The 20,079-nt window shown below is 46.9% G+C and overlaps 1 protein-coding gene across 1 annotated transcript in view; it reads right to left on the minus strand.

Annotated features, from left to right (window-relative positions):
• The window catches only part of SH3BP5 (SH3 domain binding protein 5), a 66,578-nt gene extending 49,921 nt beyond the window's left edge, over positions 1 to 16,657 (minus strand). The window contains exons 1-2 of the mRNA XM_036266346.1: positions 16,354 to 16,657; positions 14,478 to 14,540 (exon numbers count right to left, since the gene is read on the minus strand). Coding sequence (XP_036122239.1) covers positions 14,478 to 14,540; positions 16,354 to 16,494 — 204 coding nt within the window. The 5' untranslated portion in view covers positions 16,495 to 16,657. The remainder of the gene's footprint in view (positions 1 to 14,477; positions 14,541 to 16,353) is intronic.
• Between the last annotated feature and the right edge of the window lie 3,422 nt (positions 16,658 to 20,079).

Genomic DNA, 20,079 nt, shown 5'->3' on the forward strand with positions numbered 1-20,079 from the left:
TTTATTCAAATTATCAACTATCCCACTAATATCTTTTTTAAAATATGTTTTATTGATTTTTTTTTTTTAGAGGAAGAGAGAGAGAGAAACATCTATGTGAGAGAGAGAAACATGGATCCGCTGCTTCCTACACACCCCTTGCTGGGGTGTCCTGACGGGAACTGAACCAGGACCTCTCAGTGGATGAGGCTCAATCCACTGAGCCACACCGGCCAGTCCTACTAAAATCTCTTTCAATAAAGAGAAAAAAAACTGTTTAGGGGTCCAGGATCCAAGCCAGGATTTGCGCCTTGCATTTAGTTGTCTTCTCTCTCATCTCCTTTAACCTAGAACAGTTCTTTAGTCTTTGTCTTTCATGGCCTTGATATTTTTGAATAATAGGAGTCAGTTATTTTGTAGAATGTCTGTCAATTTGAAAAAGACTCATTTTCAATTCTTTTTTGTTGGTGTTGATATTACACAGCAACGAGCCACCAGAATGGAAAATATATCTATAATTATTTTTTTCATTTTTATTTTTTCAAAATTTTTTCTTGATTATTTAGAGAGAGAGGAAGAGAGAGGGACACACAGAAACACCGATAAGAGAGAACATCAACTGGCCGCCTCCTGCATGCCCCTCACTGGGGATTGGGCCCACATCCTGGGCACATGCCCTGAGTGGGAATTGAGTCAGTGACCTCTTGGTGCATGGGTCAATGTTCAACCACTGAGCCACACCGGCCAGGCCTATAATTATTTTTTTTAATAGATAAAGTCCAAAGCACCACAAAGGGAAAAAAAACACATAAACCCTTGAACCTTTAGGCACAGGGGTCAGTCCTAAGAGGCCCTGGAGGAAGGAGTCAAGTTACATAAATAAACAAACAAACACACACACACACACACACACACCCCAGAAAGACTGACAGGACCCAGTGCTTTTTCATTCATGGGCAAACATGTTTTTATACCCACAGGATTCTTCGTGTAAGAGGAGGCAGAATTGCTGAAACCAGGGCTTTTTATTGAGTTCAATCACCAGTGAACAATTCCCATGTTTACACTGAGAAGCATAACATATTTCCTCAATTTCAAGATTCATTTTTTCCAAAAAAAAAAGTTTTTTTTTTTAGACAGAGAGATAGAAACATCAATGTGAGAGAGAAACATCAATCGGCTGCCTCCTGCACACCAGCTACTGGGGATGGAGCCTGCAACCTGGCCATGTGCCCTGACCAGGAATTGAACCAGGACCTCTCAGTCCATGGGACGGCGCTCAATCCACTGAGCCACACCGGCTGGGCTTTCCAAAAATTCTTAAACATTAGATTTTAGATGGATTATACAACTGATTCATCAGCACATTTACCGGGGTAATGTTTCAACCACCACCAAGCTGTTATGCAATACAAGAGCCATTTCATAACTGATACGAGTGTTGGAATCAGGGTGCCGGGGGGAGTTCCAGGCTCAGCCTTGGAAAGCTCCAGAGAGTACTTGGTGCAGCCTCCGTTGGATGCACGCATCCACCCACAGCATTCCGCGGGCTGGCCGGCTCTGCTGGCTTCGGATAACCCTCCTCCTGATGCAGTTCATCAGAATGGAAGGAAAGGAGGGCACAGGATGCAGAAGAAAGTCAAACCCTTTGCTATAACGTTAGAGACAGGAAAGAAACGATCAGTAGAAACAGCTAAAAACGTTAAAAGTGGTTGCTTCCTGGAGTGGAACTGGGGATGGGAAGAAACTAGGCCGAGGACTTTCATTTTTCATTAGAAAATCTTTGGGGCTTTTAAAACACAAACACACACAATGTGCAAGCATTGCTTCACTAAAAATAAAATTTTAGCCCTGGTCGGTTTTTCTCAGTGGTTAATGCATCAGCCGGAGGACCAAAGAGTCTCGGGTTCGATTCCAGCCAAGGGCACATACTTTGGTTGCGGTTCTGTCCCCGGCCCTGGTCAGGGTCATGAGGGAAGCAACCAATCGATGTTTCTCTCTCTCTCTCTCCCTCTCCCACTCTATCTGAAGATAAATGGAAAAATATCCTCAGGTAAGGATTTTAAAAACATAAATAAAATAAAATTTTAAGTTAACTGCAGCATAGACTGACCAAAGACCTTTTGTATTTTTTTGTATCATCAGGACTGAGAGTGATTCATAATTCACTCAGCATGAGGCTGGATTAAAATCAAAATCTCACTCATACACTATCAGGGCTGGAAAAGGCTTTGCCCCTCACTTAGCTCAGATGCTCCCATTTCACAGAGTAGGTAACTGGAGCCTCAGGAGATCAAGCTCCTCTCCCAAGGATATATACCTGGCAAGTATCCAGCGAAGGTTGAAAACTTGGTCCTCTAAAGTCCTAGACGAGCATTCTTTCATCTCACTAGCCTCGGCAGGGACCTCAAAGTGTGCACACATCCCCAAAACACCTCAGGGCATGGGCTCCAGCCTCAGATCCTGGATTCAAATCTTGCCTCCCCACCCACTGGCCACATGACCTGGGAGAACTGAATCAATCTTTCGATGCCTCTATTTCTTATCAATGTCAAGTGCTGTGAGAACTGAGCACAAAGCTTAGCATATAATAAGCTTTCAATAAATAGTATTTTTATGTAGGAGCCATTATTCAACAAAGAGCATAGGACAGAGAGGAAGAAGCCAACTTTTCCTGAACATTCTATGCTAAGTACCACACCAGGCATTTTTACAAATCGCCCTGCAAGATAGGTGTTGCAAAGGGAAGGAAATTATAACCCAGAAGAGCTAAGCACCTTGCCATGACTGCACAACTGATGAAGAAACAGAAGAATTCGAACCCAGCTCTCTTGAACTCAAAGCCATGTTTTCTACCATTGCATGCTTTGTAGTTTAAGCTTCTATTGACTCCAAAATAAGTTTTCCTACTTTTTTTTTCTTTTGCCTACACATTTCATAGCATTAAAGTGTGGTTTGCTTTAACAAATTCCAACCTGGGGAGTAGATGCAATTTCTAGCAAATGCATGCAATACCAAGATTCTACGTCACCCATGGAGATGCTAGCAAAACCCACAGCGGTGACAGAAAGCAGCATATCAAGAGCTGCCCAAAGAGCTTTAGAACCTTCCCCCTGAATTTGCAGTGTCTGCCTAGACACTGTACTTTTGGCTCTAGGCTCCACTAATTTTTTCTAATAGGCACTAAAGCCATGGCATCCTTTTCTCAGACAAAATTTTTAAGAAGTGGGCAAGGCAGCAAAAACTTCCCTATCACACGATCCACAGCTCTGCAAACACTGCTCTCTTGCTTTTATCGTTGCTGATTTGTTTACGGCTCACTGGGAGCACTAACCAAAGTCCTTGCTTTGTTGGCTGGTTAACCATTAGAGCAACCCAAGAAGGCACTGTGAAATGTGGTTGATTATGAAGCGAATGAGAACGGATGTCCCAGAACGAGTCACTGTGCCTACATCACCACCATGAGTGTGGCAGTTTTCAAACAGAGCTCAAAATTCTTTGGCATTACTGCCATTGAGAGATGGAACCTATTTCCCCTCCTCTTGAATTTGGATGAGCTCAGGATGCCTGGACCAATGAAATACGACAGAGGTGCTACTATGGGACTTCCAAGGCTCAGATAGAAAAGGCCAAGGTGCTTCCACCTGGTCATGTCAGGATGCTTACAGTGGGAGAAGCCAGACCCCATAAGGTCAGAGTGCCTGAGACCACCTGCTGGAAAGATCACATGCAAGCGCTCTGGTGGACAACCCCAGCTGAGCTCCCCGTCAAGTGCCAGAGTCCACTGCCAGACACAGACACAGACCTCCCTGGACGTCCAGTCCAGTTGAGCCTTCCGATGACCACAGCCCCAGCTGCCATCTGACCCCAAATGCAACAGAGACCCCTCAAGCAAGAACCACCCAGCTGAGCCCTTTCCAAATTCCTGCCCCACAAATCATGGACAAAATAAAGCAGTGATTTTAAACTATGACATTTGGGTGTAATCTGTTAGGTAGAAATAGTAACCAGAACAATGAGGAAGGAAAACATCCATTTCATGTCTTCTTTCAATAAAACCAAAAACCAGGGAAGAAATAGGACATCACATCTGCAGACTTCAGGTCTATCAGGATGAAGCTGAATCCTTTTGCAATGCTGGCAGCAGAAGCAAAGGGCGGGTGAAGACAACCAAACCCACTCATCACGCTTCGGTCGAGTCTGATGCCAAACAGTGAGTTTCTCTTAAGTAGGCTTGGCTGCGGTTATAATAAACAGCGGATGTTCCTCTCATTGTCTCCCCACTAGCAGTTTCTCTCTGTCACAGCGAACATTAATAATCTCTCTCAGATTATCCAGCAAAACACAGCAAAGGAAAAATAAGGCAAGAATAGAACAAAAAATTTCCCACCTTCCTTTAAGGAAATGAAAGAGGCTGCTTCTGAGCTAAGAGCTGTTTTGCAAATGATCATGAAACCCTTGGTTAAGATGCTTTGCATAAAAGCGACAGTCTTTACTGTTGAAACATCTCTGTGGCCACAGGTAGATTAAGTAAGTCTCAAAGAGGAGGGCTGGGCAAAGATAACTGGATGCCTGCCCAAGGACGAGGTTCCATAGGTGTTTAATTCAGCCAGCCAAAACACACACGTACACTGCTACATTAAAGATCCCTATAATAAATGCTCAGAAGGGAAAATAACAGCTCAAGCAGCCCAAGTGCCCATCAGTAGATGAGTGGATAAAAAAGCTGTGGTATATATACACAATGGAATGCTACTCAGCTGTAAAAAAGAAGGAAATGTTACCTTTTGCGACAGCATAGATGGACCTGGAGAGCATTACGCTAAGTGAAATGAGCCAGTCAGAGAAAGACAAGTACCATAGGATTTCACTTACAGATGGAATCTAATGAACAAACGAACAAAATAGAAACAGACTCATAGATACAGAAAACAGACTGACAGCTGTTAGAAGGGAGGCCGGGTGAAAAAAGTGAAGAGTTTAAGGAAAAATAAACAAACCTAGTAGACACAGACAACAGTATGGTGATTACCAGGGGGAAGGGGGATAGGAGGAGGTAGAAGAGGATAAAGGGGGGATACATTGTGACCGAAAGGAGACTGGACTTGGGGTGATGAACACACAATACACAGATGATGTATTATAACACTGTACACCTGAAACCTATATAATTTCATTAACCAATGTCACCCCAATAAATCTTATTAAAATGTTTAAAAAATAAAATAAAGGAAAAGAAAGAGAAAAAGAACAGCTCAATATTCGAGGCGACATCCCAGAGACCACAGCTGTCTGCTGCCCGGGGAGTCTGAAGATTCTGTCGTCCATTAGGCCAGCAACAAATCCATCAACCCCCACGGCCCATCTCCTTTTGACGTGAGGATACCTAGGGCACCTCGGTAAGGGGGAGGCATCTTTGATAAGCCCGGGGGCACAGTCCTGTCACTGTACAAAAGTCTGCTTTCCTACAACAGCAAGTGCCTATGTCCCTATGACGGGCCAGGAGAGCTTGTGTATTATCTCACTGGCCTTTACCGCTTAAAAGGAAGACACATTGATTTTTTTAAGGCAACGGAGTCAATACTAGATATCCCATAGCTATTTCTATGTTCTACTCAACAGCCCATACTAATAACATTTTGCTAATGTGTCTATAAGTGAAAGAGATCGTGCAAGAGGGCCTATAGGTGCCTACAAGTCTATCCGTTTAGAAATGATGCAAATACGCAAACTCACATGGTAACTAAGTTTGAATATCTACATATTCTTCATATTTTCCACTATTATATCCTGGTGACTTTTTGTATTTCACAAATGAGGGTTTCTTGGCTGCAGACAATCCCAAAATGCCTTTAAGGCACTTTTCATCCCTCCATGAATTAGTGCAATGAGAGTTTAACAACAGGGTAATTCACTAAGCCCACCAACATGGGGATTTATCCACAGTTTAAGGCAGGGACTACCCATCTGAAAAGTTTCTCCCACCAGCCTTCATAGTTCCCAAAATTCCTTTCATAGAAATCCATTTATTTTCCTCATAAAGACATCTTTTTATAATAATGCTTCATTCTCTCCACCCCCATCCCCTGCCTATGAAAATGGTAAAATATGGTCTTTGTAAATAATTTAGAAAACGTCAAAAAATGAAAATAAAAAGTCACCAGCATTCTTAACAACTAGCAATCACCAGTAGTAACATCTGAGGGTACATTTTTCCAGAATGCCCCACCCCCAACCCACTGTGAAGCAACACTTCTGTGGAACACAATAAAACTCACTAGATAGAGCCCAGCCAGTGTGGCTCAGCTGGCTGAGCGTAGTCTCATGCCCCAAGAGGTCATCAGCTGGATTCCCAGTCAGAGCACATACCCCAGTTGCAGGCTCCATCCCCAGCAGAGGGTGTACAGGAGGCAGCCAACTGATGTTTCCATCCCTCTCTCTCTCTAAAATCATTAACAACATATTTTTTAAAACTCAACCAGAAAATCTGAAATGCCACTTGGATTGCCCGGCAATGTCTCTTTTTAAGTTGCTAAATTCTTACTCTCAGTGTCTGTATTTATGTCACCTTAACTGGTAACCAGGAGCTCACTGTGTGTGGACCACAGTATAAACCACTGTGTTCTAGAACTTTCGTTTCTTGGATGTACATATTCTCTTACTGCATACCTGGTTTTATATATACTCTGCATAGAGTTTTGCATACACTTTATAGCTGTACTGCCTAATCTTTCTTCTACTAAATAGAGCATGACCATTTGTCCATATTCACACACGCCATCCTTTTCAAACGTGAAAGGCCACTCTGGAAATGCCAACTTTGCCAAGCAGGGCAGATCTTAGACCTTTGTGAGCTAAGACTTTGGTAAGTGAGGGACTTTGGGGAGAGGAAGGACACAGGCAGTACTTTCTAAATGTCACAACTGTGCCCAGGGGTGGCCCTAACAACAGCCTGGGTACTAATGCAATTTCAGAGCCTCCGGCACTGGAGAAGAGGGACCCGTCTGTTTTTCAGGACACTGTGTATGACGATGCCAAGAGTCCACAAGGAAAGGCTCTTGATTCTAAGCAAAAACTAACATCCACTCACTCAACATTCATCATACCCGTGTGCAGGCACTGCATGAAATGCTGTGGACAAAAGACGGGTGGCCACGACCCTCCCTCCAGGGCCACATTTTGTGGGGGAGCCAGACAAGTAAACAAATGACCACAATACGGCCTGATGAACATACACCAGAGGTGGGTAAGGGTGCTAGGAAGTGCATGAGACGAGGAGTGCTGGGTAAGACAGCCTCTGGGCCCCATGCCCCAGAGACTCTGCTTCTGGGCGGGGCCCAGGATGCTCCAGTTCTAACAAGTTCCTGTCACGCTGAGGCTGCTGGTGCAAGGACCACACACTTTGATGGCACTGCTCTAGAGCGAGACTGTTCACAACCAGGAGCAATTCTGCACCCCGGGGACACTTGCCAGTCTGGGGACATGCTTGATTGTCACAACTGGGGAGGAGAGGTGCTGATACTGTCATCTAGTAAGATGCTGCTAAACCTCCTATGGTGCACAGGACAGACCCCATAAAACAAAGGATTATCTGGCCCACAGCATCAACAGAGCTAAAGTTGAGCAACTGCTCTAGAACAAGACACTTGAACTCTACGCCTCAGTTTTGTTATCAGCAAAATGGGGATGAGAAATCTCTCTCTCATAAAGGTGTTCTAAGGATGTGGGGAGCTTATGTATGCAGGGTGCGTAGAAAAGAGCCTGGCACACAGTAGGCACTTGATACTATCATTAGCAGTCATTATTGTTGCAGGGTAATCAGGAGACATAAACAGGCAGGAATGACATTCCAGGAACAGACACTCAAGCCTTCCTGCAAGTACCCACCACACTGCAGCCCTCACCGCCCTGCTCCAATAACAGCAATAATATTTGATTGCTTACGATGTACCATCACTGGGATGAAGAAACTGAGGCCCAGAGACATGAAATAATTTGTCCCCAAGGTCACACAGCCATGAAAGGCAATCTGTTGCTATTCATCCACTCAAATATCTATTGAGCACCTATTCATGTGCCAGGCAAATTCCAGAAGGAGACAGACCCTAACAAAGCAGGGCTCACCGGAGACAGACGGATTTCCACATCCCAGCAGACCAGACACAGAGCAAAGCCCTGTTGCTCCAGTGAACGCAAAGTCCACGCCCCCGTAATCCTGGCCTGTATAAGCCCTCTTTCTGGCCCCTTGCCCAGTGCCAGTCAGTGACCACAGAGCATCACGGCAGGGCCTGGGGAAGGAGAGCAGAGGCATCGCCAGACCCCGCGGCGGGCCTGGCGCCAATGGACATCTTGTCAGAGCCTTTTCTGCCTCTGGTACCCAGAGGGCCTGAGCACTCCCTGCCAGCCCCACACACAGGAGACCTCTGCTTCACCCAGGCTGTGCAATATCAGAGCACTCCTTCACACAGTACCTCCTCTTGTCCTCCAGGCCACCCACGGGACGTGGGCAAGAACCATACCCTCCCCCCTTTCGGAGATGACAAGACTCAGGCTCCAAGGGGCCTAGTGCCCCTAAAAGTCACCAGACCTCAGACTCTAACCCAACACCACCCTATGTCACCCGATACCAAGACCCTCCACCCACCCCTTCCCCATGGCTTTGGGTTTTGTTTTGTTTTTCTACAAATTGTAGGCAAATAATTCAGGAAATATAGAAAAGCAGAGAGACAATAAATATCACTCATCTCACTCCCAGGCTTGGCTGGTGTGTATCTTCTCCAGGCACCTCTGTGCGTGCAGACGTGTTCAAGGAGAGCAGCGCACTGCTTGCTCCTCCGGAATCTGCTGTTTCCCATTCAGACGCCTTTCTATGTTAATAACACGCTGTGTCATCATTTTCAGGTCTAGATTCTATCAACCATCGCGAGTGCATTGTATTCATTTATGTCAGCAACCCCCTCTTGACAGTCACTCAGATTTATAATTTCCCAACATGTTTCAACAATGCCAGCGCGAACATTATCAGACCTATATCCTTGCCCAGCTATTCTCTTAGGATACATTCTTACAAGTGCAATTGCTGGGTCAAAAGTCACTGTCCCCTGACATCCCAGCAGTGGCGGTGGGTGGAGGGGAATGTCACTGAAGCAGGAGCACCAGAGGCACCTCAGGTGTGTCTGTCTTCACCACCAGCCAGTGGTCATAACCAGAGTCATAACAACACGGATTGAGCTGCAGGCGATGTCTATACTGTCAGCGTCTAGGCTGCTCAGGATATGAATGGACCCTCCCAAATGACTTGGGTCTCCAGGCCTCAACTCTGATGGCCCCTATTCCACAAAGCACACCCCCTCTTCCCGAAGGGCCCTGCATGGCCCTCTCACTCCATAACTGCAGGCTCGAACCCAGGAGTTGGCAAGCTCAACCAGGGCAGGGACTGTGTCCGAGGTTTGCGGAGGGACCCACAGGACTCAGCCCACAGGACGGGCTGTGTGTTTGTGACAGGAATGCCCCCAGGCCCATGTTTACTGGGACCAGACCCCACCTGAGTACAAAGAGGTCAGAGCCCCTCCCAGCCCGGACTGGGCAGCCTGCCACCAGGCCTGGAATTTGGTGCCAGTTTCAAGAAGCAGTTATTCCTCACTTCCCCTCATACATTTATCAGTTCAAACGTTCTCTAGAACTTTCTTCAAAACACAACTGGAGTCTTATAGGACCTTCCCCAGTATGCATCCACTCATGTACCACCCCCCCCCACCCACACACACACCACCCATACACACCACATCACCCACACACCCACACACCATCCACACCCACACACCACCCACACCCACACACACCACCCACACACACCACACCACCCACACACACCACACCCACACCACCCACACACCCCCACACACCCCCACACCACCCACACCACACCACCCACACACACCACCACACACCACACCCACACCACACACACATACCACACACACACCACCACACCCACCACACCCACCACACCCACACACACCCCACATCCCCCACCCACCACACCCACCCCACATCACACACACACACCCCACATCCCACACACACACACCATACAACCCACACATACAACCCACACACCACACATATACAACATATACACAACATACACACACCACATGGGTCTCGAAAGACAAAGTGCTAACATGTGACAACACTATCTTTTCAGGGAAGAATTCCTGTCTTCCCTGACTTGTGTTAATAATTCATTAGAGAGAAGCCATACTGCTTCCAGTTCACTACTGCCTCCCGTCTCCCACCTCCAAGTTTCTAAGCTCAAACTTTATTCTTAAGAGAAAATATTTGCTTGTTTCTGAAGAGGAGAAAAGGCAGGTTCTGGGTGCAGGCCTTATGCACGTTGGGAAACACAGATACACAGAATCAGATGCTTTTTCTAACCACCCGACAAGTCTGCCCAGAAACTGTCCCCACCCGAACAGTGAGGAACAGAGCGTGAACATTTACCACTAACTGCTTGGCTCCCTGGGGACGGGCAGGGTGGAAAAGGCAGCTTTTGATCGCTGGGAGCCAGAACAGCTGTATGTGGGTAACTAGGCCTGTGTCCTTCCTGTCTCCTTCCTCTTCCTCCTCCTCCTCACCCGAATGACCCATTTCTCTCTCTAAATCCCTCCTCTTCTATCTCTCGCTCACACCACCCCCAGCACACCGGTTCCCCTTGCTTGGTCCTCAGGCCACACCTTTGGCTTAGCACTGGCTGTTCCCTGTGGCTGGAATGCTCTTCCCTCGCAGGGCACGGAGGCTCCCTCTCTCCAGACAGCTTTCAGGGAGTCTTTCCCACCCACTATCTATAACACTGACCTCTCCACCCTCTCCTCCCCCACAAATACCACACTGCCAAGGCCCTTCCTGACTCCTTTTTCTCCTTAGCACATGTCACTATGTAACCACTGTGACTGGTGTTCACTGTTAACTGCACTTCCTCCCCCTTCACAGTATAAGCATCAGGACAGGGAGTTCTGTCCATTCTCTCCACTGCTCTCTCCCTATCGCCTAAAACTGCCCTTAGCACACAGTAGGTGCTTAATAAATACTCAAGGATGTGTCTGTGGGAAAATACATGTACTTTCTTCATTTGAAACATGAGGCTTGTACCCAAGGGCCTCTCTGGTGAAAAGGTCACTCCCGTCACCAGCTTGGAAAGGCTGGCCCTCTCGATCGCAATCAGAGTGCAAAGGGGACACAGCCCTGTTCAAACAAGGTCAGAGGCAAAGCGAGGCTGCAGCCATCCAGCTGACGCCATGCAGGTGGCTGGCATCCAGCGGCTTCCTGTAACCTCTGATTTAAAGAGCCGAATGGGACACTAAAGGTGAATCCAGGCCTGCACCTCGGCCTACGGCTGCCCAGACAGCACCAAGCCACGTTCTATGAGCAAAACAGCAGCTGCCACAAACCTGGCCACCAATTCACTTTAAGCAGACTCAGAGTCAGGAGGGGCGCTGGGCACTCCAGACCATAATCAAAAGTGAAGCGACAAGGAAATGTGGACAGCATAAGACCGCTCTCTCGAGGCTTCGAAATTATTTCAAACAATCCTCGTTATCTGCAAATTCCGTACTTACTAAAATTGACTCATAACTCCAAATCAACCCTCGTGGATATGCACAGAGCAACAGAAACTGAGTTGCCCAATGTGTGTGTCCCCAGCCGAGGTCAAGCAAAGGAGACCCCTCTCTCTGCCTTCTGGTTTCAGCTCTCACACTGTGAACAAATGACCTTTACACGGTCCATTCAGTGCCACGGTGTTTGCACTTTTGTGCTTTTTGTGTGTGATCTGCTGTTTGAAATGGTCTCCGAGCCCAGTGCTGTGTGGGTGTGGTGGGTGGTGTGGTGTGTGTGGATGTCCGGTGTTCCTGAGCCCAAGGAGGCTGTGCTGGGCCTTGCAGAGAACTCGTGTGTTAAACAGGCCCCTTTCAGGCATGAGGCTCTGTGCTGCTGCCCGTGAGTTCAACATGAATGCATCAATAACATAGAGCAATAAGGTGTCTTTAAACAGAAACACACAAAACAATGTACTAATCCATTGACATAAACGTGACTGGAGGCTCCCAGGACCCTAGCGTGGGAGGGTCCTGCAAGCCTATGGTCACATTTCCCCTCTGGGAGCAAAGGTTCAGGATGCACTAATCCAATGTTCACAGCGACTTTGTAGAAAACAACTACCACGAAGGACGAGAACCAACCGTATATCAAAATGCTCTGCTTCCTGTCCCACATCCTCTGGCACGCTCCTCTCTGCCACCCCCGCTGCTCACGCCACCTGCCACACTCTGCACATGGGCTCTCATTCTGCAGGCTCTGCTCGGCCATCTACCGGTGGCTCCTCTCTTACAGGCCTGTCCCATCCTTCTTATATTGTAGTTATTACAATCGGTAATTATCAACTACCTCTCCACTCCTCACCCCCATCAAAAATGTAAACTCCCTGAGGGCGAGACCTTTGCCTTGTTCACCCACGTGTGTGCAGTGGCCCCCAAAAAAGTGCCTGATGCAAGGTTGGTGCCCAGGGCTTGACTGAAGGAGAACAGCCCATCACAGACACACAGTGACACCCAACTCTCCTCCTGGCTCCAGGAGCATGACAAGCATCCAGAGAGCCTGCACTGAGGGCAAAACCCCACCGCTCCTTTGGAGACTGACGGCAAACACCTGTTGGTCCTGGGCTACGGGTGCCACATGTAGCTATGAGTGGCCGGTCAAAATTGATATGTGCTCTAGGTGTGAAATAGGCACAAGATTTTGAAGAGTTCATATAAAAAATATCTGTAAAATATCTTAATGACTTTTAATAATGATTCCATGTTAGAATTATACATATCTGGAACATTCTGGGTTAAATGAAATCGATCACAATTAATTCCAGCTATTTTTTTTTTACTTCTTAATGTGGTTACTAGGAAGTTTGAATTGCTTACGGAGCTTGCGTTATGTTTCTGAGTTCATCTTGGTTACAATAATACCATGAAAAGGTCAGCCAGAGACACAGGCCAGCTCTGACCACCTCTCTGCTGCTGCCAAGTGCGCTCCAGAGCAAGGCAGGAAACACCTGTCCCATGGCTTCCTGTGACACACAAACACCTAAGCATTCAGAAAAGCATTCGGAAATCAGGGCTAAAAAGAGTTTAACAGATGAAACAATTGTACCCCCAGAAGGTAAGTAAGCGCTACCAGAACAGCGGCCGGCGCAGCGTAGGCATACAAATGTTTGTTGAATGAATGAATCAATCAGTCCTTTGAAAAAAATAAACACTATTTCCAATTGGTCTTCCTGCTTGGGATGGTAGAATATGAGATCTGAGATTCTAAAAGATTTCAATTGCCCAACAAAAGGACTCGATTCATCCTAAGTGAAAAGAATTTAAACAAACACTCAGATTTTACCCCACTTGAGGGAGAAGGGCAGCCAGTGTTCACAGATTCCTACTATTGCAATAAAGACTTTAACCCTTCACACACAGCTCCGAAAAACAAGTTTTTAATCCCCACTCCCACATCCAGATTTGGTACCTCCAGGGCCTACGCACGGAAGGCAGCCAGAAATCAAGGTTGCCAGTGTATTGTGGCTGGTAGATTACATTCCTATCTTCTGCACCCTCACTATAGGGACCAGATGCGTCCCACCCTTTCCATCAACCTCCCCTGTGATTTCTTCTGCTACAGAACTAGGCCCTCCCAGCAGCTCCCTGCACTCCTTCAGCTGACAGTCACTCACAGGCTCTCGTTATACGCGGGAGTTGTTCAAATCCGCTGATGGATGGTGAAACCAACCTCAACTGAAAAAGCACAGGGACTAATTGGTAGCTGTGAAGAATGCTAATCTGTTTACACTCAGGTTGGAAGATGTTCATGAAATTCAAATCAAGTTCTAGTCTCTCAAGATTCTTCCCAGCAGGAAAGCCCTTCCCAGTCAAAACAGTTTTTCTTTACCATTAAGATAATTATATTCTACACCAAGCAGACAATAAAGACATGAGCAGGGAAGCAGAAGGGGGTGAGTTATTAGAGCAAGAAAGTCAAAAAGGTTTGAGCCTGAGGAAACACACAAGGTTTCCAAGTACAACGTAAGGACCCGCCTGGAAACACTGACCAGATTTTGTGAGCTAATTTATTCTTCTCCATTAAAGAGTTCAGCTCATTTCGCCCTCTGTTCTTCAGCTCTTCCACAGACATATTAACTTCAGGGCTTACACGTGTGTCAAGTCCTTGGTTTTTGGCCCTATGGAGCTTCCAAGATGAAAAACAACATGTGAAATTGGATCCATATGCGATCCACCCACAAGCTGGGCTCAGTGGTGTGCGTTATTCTGTCAGGCAGCAGGCTATTGCTCAACCTCGAGAAGGGGAGGCCAGCAACCACCCTCCAGCTACTAAAACAAAATTAACCGTTCTGGTGTCCGCGGGACTGCCCACTTCAACAAGAACAGGGACCCGGCTTTCCATACCTCAAGTTCGGTCTCCCGTCTGTTGATGTCATCCGTGGATTGGTTTAATTTCTCCAATTCTCCCTAAAGAAGAAAAGAGGAAGAAAAAAAAAAAAAAGATTTAAGGGATTTTCCTTTGTTTCCACTATGACTCAGCCCACTACCTGCAAAATCACACCAGCACAATTTGTGGGAAGAGGGGGACAAGTCAGTATTAATTCTCAAGGAAAATAGCTGAGCCTCAGCCAGAAAAGCAAATTCATGTCAGCATTTCTGAAAACTTTTTCTTGATTTGAAATGTCATAAGGTCCCAGGAATTTGTCTTTTCTTAGAAGGTCAAATATTTATTCCAGGTTTGTGCCTTCAGGTAAACCCACCTGTTACAAATGGTTTAGGGACCAAATCAAAACCATTGCCTTCTGCCTTATAGCAAGAACTCTGCAGAAGATAATAAAAGGAAATAAACAAGGCCAACCCAAAAGTATAAACCCAGTGAAATGTTTTCAATCAAGGGCAGAATTCTGGCATTAACTCATTGGTGGTTGAGTATTTTTCTATAAAGATGAAAATCTCTTCTCTTCAAACTGCCAATTATTCAATCTCCCTAGGTAGCTATTTTTAAAAACTAGCTTTTAAAAAACACACAAACTATCTTTAAATAAACATTTACATAATGAAATTCTGTAAAAAGTAGCCAGCATGAAGTTAACTCATTTTACTATGCAAACAAAGGATCTTGTTAACAGAATTCCAGAACCAAGAAAACAAGAGAACAGTTCAAACTGATGATTTTAATAAAATTTCTAATGCAAACATTTCCCACTTGATCTTTTATCTTGCTAATCTGCCAAAACTATTCATTTAAATTGAAATAGCTGAGTTAAATGAGCTTTTAATTGATCTGTGCACTGTAAAACCAATTAGGGCTCCAGGAATTGAAAAACATACTTTAAAGCATTTTTTTTTATTATTATTGAAAGTATTATAGATGTTCCCCTTTTTTTCTCCCATGACCCCCTCCTCCGGCTCCCACCCTCTTCTGCTTTTCCCAACATAATGTCTGTGTCCATTGGTTGTGCATAATGCATGTAAGTCCATTTTAAAAAACGATTTATGGGAAGGGTAGAAAAACGGGTCTTGGAAAAAGGATTTGCTGTGCTTTTTGCTTGAAGGGTGAAGAGGTTAAGCTGTCACTCCTAGATCTCGGCTGGGAAATTGTTTTTTAATCATCTCCTTTAGAAATGGAGGTGCAGAGAGCCAGGCCAATCCCCTCACCTTCTCCCCGAGTCAGCTTTGCGCATCAGTTGTCCCTAATTTCTGTTCACACTCAGCCTCACAAGGAAAAGGTGGGTTTTAAACCTTTCAGGCCAAGTGCAAGGCTGAGCCAGCGGTGACAATAAACCCTTCAGTTTGGTAACAATGAATCCAAGGAGGAAGATGGCTCAGGCCAGGCACCTGCGCCAGGTGAAGACTGGGAAGCCAGGGCACCGGTGCCAGGCCGCCACGCTGCAGGGCGGACAACGCCCACCCGGCGGCCGACCCTTCTCCCCGCGCCCGAGGGCCGCGCACTGCCCGCGGCGCCGGGAGCTTGGCGGGGTACCCCATACCCGCATGGCGCCCCCGCCCCCTTTTTCCCTTTGTTGCACATCCACTGAGCACGCTGCGGCGACCCCAGGGTCCTGCCCGGAGTCTGCGGGGGTGTCCCCGCAATCTAGTCAGGCCGTATTCATGCGGGCACTGCAGCCTCCCCAAGAACCGGGTGAAGCCGAGGATTCAGAGCCGCTCTTCCTGCCCACAGACCGCAAGCACTGGGGCTGCGGGGCGGGTGTGGGTGTAGATGCCGACCTCCGCGCCCGCGCTCGAGGAGCCGGGATCCGGGCGCCCCCGCGCGCCCTACCTGGATCCGGGGGTCCACCTCTTCTTCCTCCTCCAGCTCTTGCTCCATCCCCTCCTCCTCCTCCTCCTCCTCCAGGTCCCGGGCCGGCGGCAGGGGCTCAGCCGGCTCCTCCGAGAGGCTCCGCTTCAGTGCCGCGTCCATGCGGGCCGCCGGAACGCCAACCTCGCGGCGGGCTTCGGAGCGTCCGCTGCCGCCGCCGCTAGCTCGCCCGCAGCGTCTCGCCAGAGCCCGGCAGGTCCGGGAGCCGCCGCAGCCGACACCCGAGAGGCGCCGCTCGCGCTGCGGATCCCCCGGCCGAGGCGGAGCGGAGGAAATGGGCGCGGCCGCCCCCTTTCTGCAGCGGCCGTCAGCGCAGCGGCGCCCGCTCCGCCCTCGTCCCGCCGGGGCCGCCCTCCGCGCTCTCACGGTCCCCCGCAGGCCCGGGTACCCAGGTCAGCCTCCCAAACACCAGCGCTCTGCAAACCCCTGGCGTGGTGGAATAGAGGAGCCCTGGCCCCTGTGTGACTCAGCAGCCCGAATATATCCCAAACTACCAAACGCTGGACGCCCCCTTTCGAGGCAACCTGCTCCCTCCTCGTCTAAGGCCAACTGACTGTCTGGAAGGAAAGTTTGGGGTATTTCCACTCTCTGAAGTCACCTTTAGGAGCCTGTACCCAGTGGCCCTGGATTAGTTTCGAGACTTACCCAAATTTCTGTCTGTGGACTCCCAAAGCTCGTTTCTCCCCTGGGGTGAACCTTGGGAATTGTATCTATTTGAGGATTTTACCAGAAAAGGAAACAGAAACATATGCGCTCAGAGACACAGACATACAAAGTAGTCACCTGTCACTCCATGCATGCATTCCTGTCCAAAGGCTGTGGGGCCCCGCTGGGCAGAGCTCCACACCCAGACACCTGTGTTTTCATAGTTGTGGGATGGTCCTACCTGAACAGCCAGGAAGCATGGAAAATCATGGATAAGGGACGTGGGTGGTGGGTATAGCCTTTGCAGGAAGGCAGTAAGTGTAAAACCCTGTTAATGGGCACACTCTGTCCAAGGATGTATGAACGGGTAAGGTTTCCTGCTCACCCAGAACAAGTAGGCAGCCAGAGCTTCCCTGGCAAACTCAACATCACAAAAGGCCAAACAAAGTTCGAAAGGGCATGTCTGTGCTGTTATAAAATGTCAGGACCACTGTGATGTCAGGGGAGCACAAGATGAGATGAGCTTAGCAAAGCAGGAAGGACACTGCCAACTGGCCACTGTTTCGTCTCCTTTGCAGCAAGAATGCAGAAGTGCACACTTTTCACACACAGGCTTGTGGCCCATCGGCTCTGTGAGTTTGGAGAACAAACTTGCTTGAGAAAGGAGCTTCTTTCTGAGAGCCACCTTGGAAAACCTGCTTCTGGCAGTTTTATCAGAAGCTAGGATGGTGGGTTATTGCTTAGGCAAGGTACCACCCCCCACAGGCTGGCTCTGCGGTCCACTATCAAAGGAGATTCGTCCTAGCTCCTGGAGGTAATATGGGTGTATAGGTTTGTTTCTGAAAAGGTCACACCTATTCATTGTTCTTTAAATCAATGGAGAGTTAGCAGTTCTTTGAAAGATATTCTCAAGTTCCTTGATTTTCCAGTACTGGATGAAAGCAGGAACCAGATGGTCATTAAGGGTTACTTGGGGACAAGGGAGCCACCAATGTTTCTCTGGTGGCTTGGAATTGAGCCTATAACTGAGCAGGTACATCCTAGCTGTGAATAACCTGAGAGACAGAGGTTGGAAACCAGAAATGGGAAGTCAGCCCTGACTCTAAATGCTTCTCTGCTGGTGGAACCTCATCCTCACCATTCGAAACAACCTCCAAAAGACATTTCTATTTCAACTTAGATCTAAGAGCAATAGAGTGGTTCAAATGGAAGGATTCATACCCAACAAAGGAGGTATTCATATCATACCCCTAGGAAAAGGGGGGTATGAAGGGGCTTAAGATTGGCTAGGGTAGAGAGAGTCAAAGGGAACGTTTCTGGTCCGCGGGCTGGTGCTCTAACTGCTGAGCCAAACCTGCCAGGGCTCAAAGGGAACTTTTAATCTCTCAATAATGTATTCATTTTTTACAAGAAAGATGTATTTATAATTATTTGTGTAGTTTAAAATAGTACATACTGTATTAGTCTTCCATTGCTCTGTAACTTTACCACAAACTTAGCAGCTTAAAACAATATTCATTATCTCACAATTCTGTAGGTCTGAAGTTCAAGCATTGTGTGACTAGGTTCTTTGCTTAGGGTATCCCAGGCTGAATCGGGGTGTTGTCCAGGCTGTATTCCTTTCTGTAGGCTCTGAGTAAAAAATTCTTTCAGCTCATTCAGGTTATTGGCTGTATTCAGTTCCTTGTGGCTGTAGGACTGTGGTCCCTGTTTCCTTGCCAACTATCTGCGAAGGGTTAGTCTCAGCTATAGAGGCTCCCTGCATTCCTTGCCATATGGCTCCTTCCACCTGCAAAGCCAGCAACAGAGAATCTCACTTGTGTTCAATTGAATGAAATTACACACTTCAATCTATTCTTCAGGAGCCCGATTCCTTTTAAGGGTTCACTTGATTAGGTCAGATACTCCCAGAATAGTCTCCCATCTTAAAGTCAACTGTGCCATATACATAACGTAATCATAGGAGTAACTATTCCTTCATTTTCACAAGTTCCCCAAATTATATAGGAGTATGTGAACAAGGGAATAGGAAATGGGTCAATCTTATAATTCTGCCTACTGTACATACCAAGAAGGGAAGCCATGTAAATGGCTTGTAAGCCAAGCAAATGTTTGATATTTATTTTATCTGGCACACTGAGCTGGAGTGGTGGCTCTAGAGGTAAGGGCTGGAGACCCCTGGATGTCTCTTTCAGGAGGCCCATGAGGTCAAAACTACTTTCATATTAATACTGGACAATATTTGCTTTTTTCACTCTCATTCTTTTATGAATGTGCATGTGAGTTTTCCAGAAGCAGACACATGATAGCACAACAGATTGAATGCAGGACATACAAGAATCAGCTGTCTTTTTTTTTTTTTTTTTTTTTTAATCCTCACCTGAGGATATTTTTTCATTTATCTTTAATGTGGGAGGGAGAGAGAGAAAGAGAGAGTCATCCATGTGAGAGAGACACATCAATCGGTTGCCTCCTGCACGACCAGGGCTGGGGACTGAACTGCAACCAAGGTACATGCCCTTGACCGGAATTGAACCAGTGACTCTTTGGTCCATCGGCTGATGCTGTAACTGCTGAGCCAAACCAGCGAGGGAAGAATCCAGCTGTCTTCTCTTAAGGGGCACATTTAAAAGTTTTGCAAAAAGCCCAGCCAGCCTGGCTCAGCGGTTGAGCATCAGCCTGTGCACCAAGAGATCGTCGGCTCAGTTTCCAGTCAGGGCACATGCCCAGGTTGTGGGCCCAATCCCCAGTGGGAGGCATGCAGCAGGCAGTCAATTAATGTTCTCTCTCATTGATGTTTCTGTCTCTCCCCCTCTCCCTTCCTCACTCTCTAGAATCAATAAAGAAAAAAAATTGTTTTTAAGTTTTACAAAAATGTAAAATAATGCCCTTATGCTCCCTATTTATTTTGTTTTGAAAACTATTTTACTTTAGAAACTATTTTTCATAAAAATATTATATTAATGTTAACACCAAATAGTAAATAGATTTATTGCCATTATTTTTAGGTCAGTTAATAAAAATTATTTTTAAAAGTTCTGT

This window comes from Molossus molossus, unplaced genomic scaffold (assembly GCF_014108415.1).
Source record: "Molossus molossus isolate mMolMol1 unplaced genomic scaffold, mMolMol1.p scaffold_m16_p_18, whole genome shotgun sequence".
NCBI classification, from domain to species: Eukaryota; Metazoa; Chordata; class Mammalia; order Chiroptera; family Molossidae; genus Molossus; species Molossus molossus.